General features: G+C 42.5%; 1 protein-coding gene across 1 annotated transcript in view; it reads right to left on the reverse strand.

Moving 5' to 3' along the window:
* ANK2 (ankyrin 2, neuronal) overlaps positions 1 to 9,164 on the reverse strand; it is a gene marked incomplete at its 3' end in the record, with an annotated part of 130,717 nt that overhangs the window by 50,012 nt on the left and 71,541 nt on the right. The window contains exons 18-22 of the mRNA XM_010153912.1: positions 7,022 to 7,221; positions 5,468 to 5,566; positions 5,262 to 5,360; positions 2,563 to 2,661; positions 337 to 435 (exon numbers count right to left, since the gene is read on the reverse strand). Of these exons, the coding sequence (XP_010152214.1) occupies positions 337 to 435; positions 2,563 to 2,661; positions 5,262 to 5,360; positions 5,468 to 5,566; positions 7,022 to 7,221 (596 nt within the window). The remainder of the gene's footprint in view (positions 1 to 336; positions 436 to 2,562; positions 2,662 to 5,261; positions 5,361 to 5,467; positions 5,567 to 7,021; positions 7,222 to 9,164) is intronic.

Here is a 9,164-nt window from a genome sequence, read left to right on the forward strand (position 1 = left end):
ACAACAATGCACAGACTTCTGGAAAGTTTGGGTTTGCAGCTCAGACCCATTATCTAGAAAAAAAGTTTTACTCTGCTTTTGAACAGTTGCTTTCTATCTGTACACACACAGACTTTGTTGCCCAGCTCAGTGAAGCCCGTCGTGTCGCACACACTTCCGCGTGCTTAAAAAAGTACACTGAAAGCATTGTAGCACTTTTGCAAAAATCCAACAGCAAGGTGGGGCCAAAACCAGAAGATTAAAAAAGGAAAGAGATACATGGAGAGCCTGAGGGAAGATGAGAAAGACAACATTCTGCATAAAGAAGAGAGACATTTTAATGCATCTGCAACTCACAGTTGTGGTGGTGGTAATCTCCTCCGTTACAACCTTCAGCGTATCGACCACTGAGATATATCCCAGACGCCTCGCAATAGCTAAGGCAGTGTTACCATTCTGAAGAGAAAAGAGAGAAGGGGAGAGGGAGAGCGCAATGAGAGGGAGGATTGTGATGTGAACCAATGAGATCACTCTCAACACTGCATGAGCCAGCATTTCCATCCAAAACACGGCGCAGCCTAGGAAAATCACTGTTTTTTTACCGTTACATCTGACTCTGCCTTTGTAACTTCTTTAAGACTATAGCCCCGATTACCATGGTAACACAACACACTTACATCTGCCTGCTATTCTAAATAAAAAAGTGCTGTATGCTTTAACCCTTCAGTGCTCAAATTTCACTCTACAGAATGTGTCTCGTTTGCAGAAATTCATGCTTTATTTTGCACAAATGACTCTACACCAGAAATACTCCTCTAACAAAAAAAGGCATTTTAAAATGTTACAGTTTTACTTCCAATTCAAACTGTTAAATCTTTAGTCGGTACAACTTCCTCCTGGGAGAATACAAGATTACACCTCTGTTTATATACCGCTGTCTACATACACTTCTATTCCTCCTTACAACAAAAATGTCTGCCCAACAAAAGTACACAAAAGCTAATGATTTAACAAACACACAAACAACCTATATAAGGCTTGGGGCTGGGGAATTAATTTCCATTTAAATAAATTTATTTGCAGTTTAAATGCCCATGACATATATAATGTGCCATTCATCAAATGGACATTAAAATGATAATTTATTAAGTGTTCAGGCCTGTTTATCTCCATTTCATCACCCGGAACACTGGCAGTCCACAGACCCCGTGTCACTCAACCTGGGGAGGGGAGGAAGGGACGTGTTCCATGATCCTTTGTAAAGAGCTCTACGCAGAATTGTTTTATGTTGTTTTGCACTGATCCAAAGGGCAACATGCTGGGCTACTGGAGGGAACGTGGAAAGCCACTGCTCTTTGCACTGAAGTGATTTCTCTTGTGACACCACTGCACTGTGCACAGAATACCAGCCTGAGGGCTTCTCTTGACTTCAGTATTGGCTTTAGTTATCTATAATTTAAGTTCTGTATTAGTCTAGCTCAGCAACCCTGAAGCAACAGAGTGTTTGTGGTTTAGCAGCACAAAATGAATAGATTAGCATCCTCACAGTACAAATAATCTGTTACTGTCACTTGCACATTAACTTCTCATATCCCACTCCCATATCTCCCTGCTAGATGTCTCAGGTTGGAATTATCTCTTATCTCAAGCCAGAGGTTGCTGTGTGTGGACAAGAACAGATCTAGTACCTGCGAAAGCATGCCAACTGTGCAGTAAGGACACATCCTTGAGACCCTGCTTGGAACTGGGTTAGGTTTGGGCATAACCCCAACATGAGGACTGAAACCAAGTAAAGACAACTTTGGCTGAGTATGTCCAACAGCATCTAGAGCCGAGAAGCTAAACATATTGGCCCCTTGCTGAATGATCTGGTGGATAAACTGGTATTTTGGATTACTTCACAGACAAATGTTCAATGTGATTGTTACGGGACCAAACAGGGCACCAGTGCTGATTTAAGCTTGCACAATGTATGTACAGGGAAACCTGATACACTCTGGGGAACAACATGAGTTTCGAACATTCTGACTGCATGTTAGAGAATACTCAGTTAGAGGTGGGCAACAACAACATCAGTATCAAGTGGGACAGTTGCATTCCTAGCTGACTGTGGAGGAGGAGCTGTGCCAGAGGTTACTCATGGACTTGGAGGAGGCATCAGTAAACTCAGTAAGAACCTGAAGCAGATCCAGTGGATAGAGGGACAGAAATCTGGATCTTCAAAAAAGCCCAGGTTCCAATTTCCTCTTAATTTTTATGGAAATATCCTTATCAAGATAGAAATTAATGGACAGAAATGTTGAGGCAGAGGACACCTGCACAAGCACGGCACAGCTAGCTGTGCCCAGCTTAACCCTGCAGTGCAGAAATCAGTTTCCTCACCTCACATTTAGCCTAGTGCACAATGAGTTAGATCTGATCTGAACTACCTTAAGAGGATAAGGAAAAGAACAGGAAGTTACATTTACACATCTGACAACCATCTGTATGAGGAATACTTTCAAGGCTTGCTCTCAAGCTCTAAGAGAGAAAAGCAAAGAACTGTCCAGGGAAACAAGTTCCCACCGGCACTTAAAGACTTACGGTGGTGATGGCGTTGGGCTTGGCCCCATGTTGGAGAAGAACGTTAATGATGTGAGTGTGGCCTTGCTGAGCAGCTTGGTGAAGAGGGGTGTACCCATTCTGTTGTCCACAGTGGTTATGACAAAAGCAAACAAACAAAGAACAACCACTAGTAATCAGACACTTCACTTTGAGACATTTCAAAAAGAAACTATGCCATCAATCGACATAAAGATAGTAAATTTTCAGTAATAATAATACTACTCCTTCCCCAGATTAAAGACAAGATAAAGGAAGATAATACTTTTATTCATGAATTGTCTTTCATCTCACAATACAAGCATTCTCTGGAAAAATAGATAATTCCTTATTTCCTAAATTAGGGGGAGGAACAATGAGGAACAGTAAGGTTAAAGTGGCATGCTAAGGACACAGAAGCATAGCTGAGGCAGAGAACATTTTTCTTCCACTCACATCTCAGTTTTCTATAAAAGCCTCAAGATTTGCCTTTAAAATATTTGAGCCAATTTAAAAAATGATACATTTTTTGCAGTGATTTGAGACTATGTGCTTTTAAAAAGGCAAAAAGCATATACCTATTACAAATGTCAATCAATTTTAGCTTTACTTTGCCTTCAAAAGGCTTAACCAAGCTGCAATTACAGTTGAAAACACATACACAATGCCTGTATTAACAAACACACTTAACTCCACATACTTATCTGCTCCAGCGTTTCATTCTAATGTTACACAATACAGAAACATAACTAAAGTGTTCTTCAGCTAGTTGATCTACAATGGTATTGTGTAAGTCCAGTCAGGCAAGTCATTTACAGAACGATTTGCAATTGGCTTTGAAAGCAAGTAGAGAATAAACTGGAAGAAAACACTAAGTTGATCTCACTGTACACTTATGTAAAGCCTGGGAGGCAGGCTCTGAAAGACACACTCAGAGCTATCTCTTTCGCAAACAGATAGACGCAAGTAATGCTTTGTACTGCTAATTAAACAGTGATAGTTCAGAACTGTTACAGATCTTGTATTTACAGTGTGCGTGCATGGAGTACTAAGAAATCAAAGGAGGATTTTACTGTAGGTTGTAGTGCAAAGTAAATCTGCTATCTTTACTTAAATATTATAGCAGTCCTTCAAACACAGAATTCAGCCATATTAGTGTTCACTGGAGATGGCACAAAGCATCATGCAGGCTTTCTCTAGTTAGAGACAAAGCTGCAACAGAGGGTACTTAATCTTTAATGTGCCTATCCTCAGTCCAGCCAGGATGGATTTGCTCTTTGAGACCACAGCACCAGTTGACAGACTGCCAGTATTTTTATTGGCCCCTAGGTGTGAGATTTTGGAGAACCACTACTCTCATACGAACTTGCTGACTTTAATGAAATTATTTTAAATAAGTGAAATACCTGGGGAAATGGCATCAGAATCTGGCCCAGTGGCCTGCTGGACATAGAGTGAGACCTAATACCAAAAATGCAAGTACGTCTGTCCCTTTACTTAGCCTCCAAATACCTCAGCTGAATGTCTTGGCAGCTATCATTTGGATCCTGCTAGGGTCTGCTTTATTAATTCTTATCAGCTGTTTTTCTAGCAGTGTTGCCTGTTCTTTTGAAATCCTTGGTTTCTGCCCACTGATTTTGGGTGATCTCACGAGGGATGGACCAGCATCTTTTATTTATTTACTTTGCTGTTTCTTACCACATCGAGCTGTGACTACTGTGATAAAACAGTGCTACCCTGTCAAATGAATCCATCCCATAGGTCACAGCTGGGGACAGAGGAACTGGCTGGAGGGACCAGCAGACCAGAAGCCTGTGATTTTGATTGGATCTTACAAATATTAAGTTTGTCACTAGAAATATCAGATGACTTCATGTTGATCCCAAGACATCCAATCTGAAGCCAGTAGCCAGCTATTGCCTGAAACCAGCTTTTACTAGATCTGAAGCCCTGCAGCTCCTGAGTTAGCCTTCTCTTCCTGATAAGGGTGATGTGATGATATCTGGAATGCAACACACTGTGCTGTCACCAGAACCAAAAAAGGAAACATACACTTCTCAATACAAAACGCATCACATGCCTCTCTCGTGCCCACCACTTTATACCAGAAGAAACTGCTGAAGTCAATGGAATTCATTCAGACTTTGGCTATACGCAGTCAGGTCTGTTTCAGTATAGCTGGTCAGTAACAGTGCACCCAGATTCCCCTCAAAAACAATGCAAACCAGCCTTCAGTAAACTGCATTCCCCCACCACAGCTACTTCCTCTCCCCAAGTCATATCACCCACGCTTTCATCAGCAGCAATTCTTCCCACTCTTTTCCCAGCAGACTGGAGAGAACCTGGTATCGCTCTCAAAGCGTCTGCATTGTTACTTAGTAGTTTGGCAGCACGCTGGTGTAAGCCATGCGTAAATGGGATCAGAAACAAGCTCGCATTTGTAAGTTTGCAAGTCAAAAGGTAAAAAAGACCCCACAAAGAAATTGATTTTCTATCCCCTTCTTTCATACACCCAGAGAGCTTTCTGACTTTTGTGAACACTACATAGTGAGATATGGCAGAGAGAAGGCATTCCACTACAGCCAGTGTATGATGACACCTACCAGGCAATAATTACAGTTTGCTAGTGAAAAGGCACCTACGCCATGTATGCATAGTGCTTGGTTACCAGGTTCATAATAAAGCAATGAAAAATTCTTTACCTTTGTTTTAGCGTTGACATTTGCTCCCTGCTTGAGAAGAAAATTCACCATTTTGATGTTTCCATAGTGACACGCCACAATTAAAGGTGTGTAACCAAGCTACAATAAGAGAACAAAGAAGTAAAACTGCAAGCTCAGTGGAACATTCCTTTTACAAGGGTAGCATCCTTTGGCACACTGGAGACAGTAGCCACTCCATGAGTTACCTTTGTCTGAGCATCTTGGTTTGCACCGTGTTTTGTGAGTATTTCAGCTACATTCACTTTATCCTCTTGAGCTGCAAGGTGTAAGGATGTCAATCCAGTCTGGAGGTAGAATACACAAAATAAATAAGTAAATATAAAAAGAGCAAAGCCTACTTTACCATGAGGAAAGAAATCCAGACTTTCCCACTTTGTCATGTTTAAAACATGAAGAGCTCCGAACTATAGCTTCCAAGTATGGGTGTGGGTTTTTTAAACAAAGTAGACTTGATGTTTCTCCTGTTCTGGCTGACAAACAGCGCCAAAGCAATTACGTCACCATAACCACAGAGTAAAAACTTTCAGGCATCAATGATCATGCTTGGATTTTATACCATAATGTCACTTGGGAAGCTGAGGAGCCCATTAATAAATTAGGGAAGCACATTCAGTGTGCTTCCCACTCTGCAGACAGGAAAGGGAACCTTGACAACTGCAGACACAAGTCAGAATGAAGAAAATAACTCCCGAAAGAGATCCCATTCCAAGGTGCCAAGGAAAAAGATGCAGCCTTTAACTAAAAGCTCACTGTGATCACACGCATGATACTTGCCTGTGAACAAGGCAGGGAACAAATTTTGTAAGAGAAATGAAATCACCTGATTTCCCATTTGTTAGGTAGCATAATACATTGATGCCAGACAATGAGAGACTTGAGCCTTCTAATTTGACTTGTAGGAACAAAAGCTGCAGGCTTTTGACCTTAAGTAAATAAGACTTGCATATATGCCTGGATAAGTCTGGTGACCTATGAAGATCTATAGTAATGCTTGGGCTTTTTTTGAGGAATTCGTTTTCTATGAAAAAGCTGTCAAATCAATCATAAAAAAAATCTTAAAATTTGGAAAGGTCTCCATAGGATTTTTCTCACTCACTACTCTGCTAATAATGTAGTTCTGCTTTTTGCCAGACATGGCCGATTTCTTCCACTTGGAAAGAAGGCTGAAGGATAAATGTATGATGAAAAGCGCCTTTGCTGGCAAGACCACTGAACTATTTTAGAGAGCAGCTCTCGGGTTTCTGATACATGTTGTTAAATCTACCCACGGACCCACAGACTCCAGAATTTTACATTCCTCTTCCTTTGCATCTAATGCAGGAGCATATGCAAAACACCAGAGAGATGGCAAGGTTGCAGCACAACAAAACCACTGCAGTCCTGCCCTCCCGGATGATCAGAAATGATTTTCTCTTGGTCTGCCTTTTTCTCCCATAACCTCTCTACCAGAGCCAGGTGCTTCATCGTTTTCCTCCGGTCATGGCCAACAGCTGCAGCTCCTCCCGTGCATTACCCAGTAGAGCTATTAATTACATGATGGTCAATCCATCTGCCAGTCCTAGATATCCTCTTCTCACTTTCACTGTTCACCCACCTGTTGTCACTTCTGCAGACTCACAAACATGTATGTAAGGAAGCAAAGCTGAGAATTCATGACAACGTGACATCAATCCTACACTGCACTTAGCATCTCACTGGATACTCCCACCCACAGTACTTTGCCTCCGGTTGTGAGTTACCTTTGTTGTCACATGGATATTGGATCCTTTCTCCAAAAGCAAGGTCACCATGTCAGTGTGACCTTCCTGGGAGGCCAAATGAAGCGGTGTGACTCCCTGCTTGGTCAGAATGTTGGTCTCAGCCCCATAGTTCAACAGAGTGGTAGCTATTTGCATCTGATTTTTCTTGGCAGCAATATGCAGAGGAGTGTATCCATTCTAACACCAGCCAGGAAACATAATGAGAATAAAGTTAACACAACCACCACATAAGCCTTAGAAATCAAACACCATAAACCAGTACGATTTTATGTTGCCCCTTATTACTAGAGATGAGAGTTCATTAATTTTTCAAGGCCAGACATGTCCCACATGGCCCTGCTGTTATGTTGCTTTGTCCATCTGTTATTTTCACCTTCTAAACTAGAACAAAGCCAACCCTCGCTAGGGTGGGCAGGACTGTTCAGCTGATACCGTCAAATTATCCCAAGTTTGACATCCACATTTTGAATAACCTGTGTTTTAAGTATGCACTTTTGACTGACGAGTGACATTCCCTCACTGACGACTGATGGGTGCACACTCTTCACTGCATTATGCTTTTTCAGAGCGTGTGGGTAGAGGTGTGTTTGCATATGGAATTTTGATACATGTGTCAGTCACGTCACTGGCTGGAAACAGCAATAGGGAGAAATTTTTTTGATCAAATTAAGCATATAAGCAAAGCAAAATGGCATTGATGGTAATTTCTGGCAATAAGACAACTTCCCACCTTTAATTGCTCTACAATGTGCTGTGGGGGAAAACCCTGGGTTACAGCAGACAGTCCTTCTGGAGATACCTTTTGGTTGATCTGTGTTCTGCTTTTTTTCAAAAGAGAGTTTTGCCAAACTATCCTAACTGCAACAGTAGCTTTTGCTGCTCTCCACACATCACAATGGAAACAACAGCTCCTTAACAAACAGGACATGGTTTTTGGCAGCACATTCAGCAGCAGCCTCACAGGAGGCAGAACATTCTGATGTCAGCACTGACTTGCTCCTTATTCAGAGGGCTGGAGCCCCTCTGCTATGGGGACAGGCTGAGAGAGTTGGGCTTGTTCAGCCTGGAGAAGAGAAGGCTCCGGGGAGCCCTTATAACAGCTTCCAGTGCCTGAAGGGGCTACAAGGAAGCTGGGGGGGACTTTTTACAAGGGCCTGTAGTGACAGGACAAGGGGTAATGGGTTTAAATTGAAAGTGGGGAGGTTTAGATTGGATATCAGGAAGAAGTTCTTCCCGGAGAGGTTGCTGAGGCAATGGCAGAGGGTGCCCAGAGAAGCTGTGGATGCCCCATCCCTGGAAGCGTTCAAGGCCAGGCTGGATGAGGCTTTGAGCAACCTGGTCTAGTGGAAGGTGTCCCTGCCCATGGCAGGGGGGTTGGAACTAGATGGTCTTTAAGGTCCCTTCCAGCCCAAATGATTCTATGATTCTCTGATTATTTTCCCCTTTTAGTGGCCTTTGCCTAACACGGTGATAGCACGATGCTGTCCTTAACCCCAGAATGAATTCTCTAAATCAGAATATATGCATAATTCTGATTTCTTTTCTCCCAAACAAAAAGCAATAGGACGAGAGCAAATGGTCTCAAGTTGCACCAGGGGAGGTTTAGACTGGATATTAGGAAAAGTTTCTTCACCAAAGGGCTGTTAGGCACTGGAATGGGCTGCTCAGGGAGGTGGTGGAATCACCATTGCTGGAAGGTATTTAGGAGACATCTGGACGAGGTGCTTAGGGACATGGTTTAGTTGTGGTATTAGCAGTGTTGGGTTAATGATTGGACTTGATCTTAAAGGTCTTTTCCAACCTAAAAGATTTTATGATTCTAATATTACACAATACTAAAGCGACTTCCAGATATGAATAAAGATTACAGACATAATAATGGGCTGAGAGAGACACGTACATATATACATATTTCTTCTTTTAACTAAGGCCTGAGAGCACTGTACACCAACTGAGGTAGGGGATCGTCCACTAGACTTCCCGCTAGACGAAGCTCAGGTGGCTCAGTCACACCCTGACCACATCCAGTGACCAGACACTCCTACTGCCTGTCCGCCCTCACCCCAGAGGATCATTTCATTTCTTTCTATGGAGCGGGTGTTCCCCCACAACCGCCGCGCCT

Source organism: Eurypyga helias, unplaced genomic scaffold (assembly GCF_000690775.1).
Source record: "Eurypyga helias isolate BGI_N326 unplaced genomic scaffold, ASM69077v1 scaffold6356, whole genome shotgun sequence".
Taxonomy (NCBI): Eukaryota; Metazoa; Chordata; class Aves; order Eurypygiformes; family Eurypygidae; genus Eurypyga; species Eurypyga helias.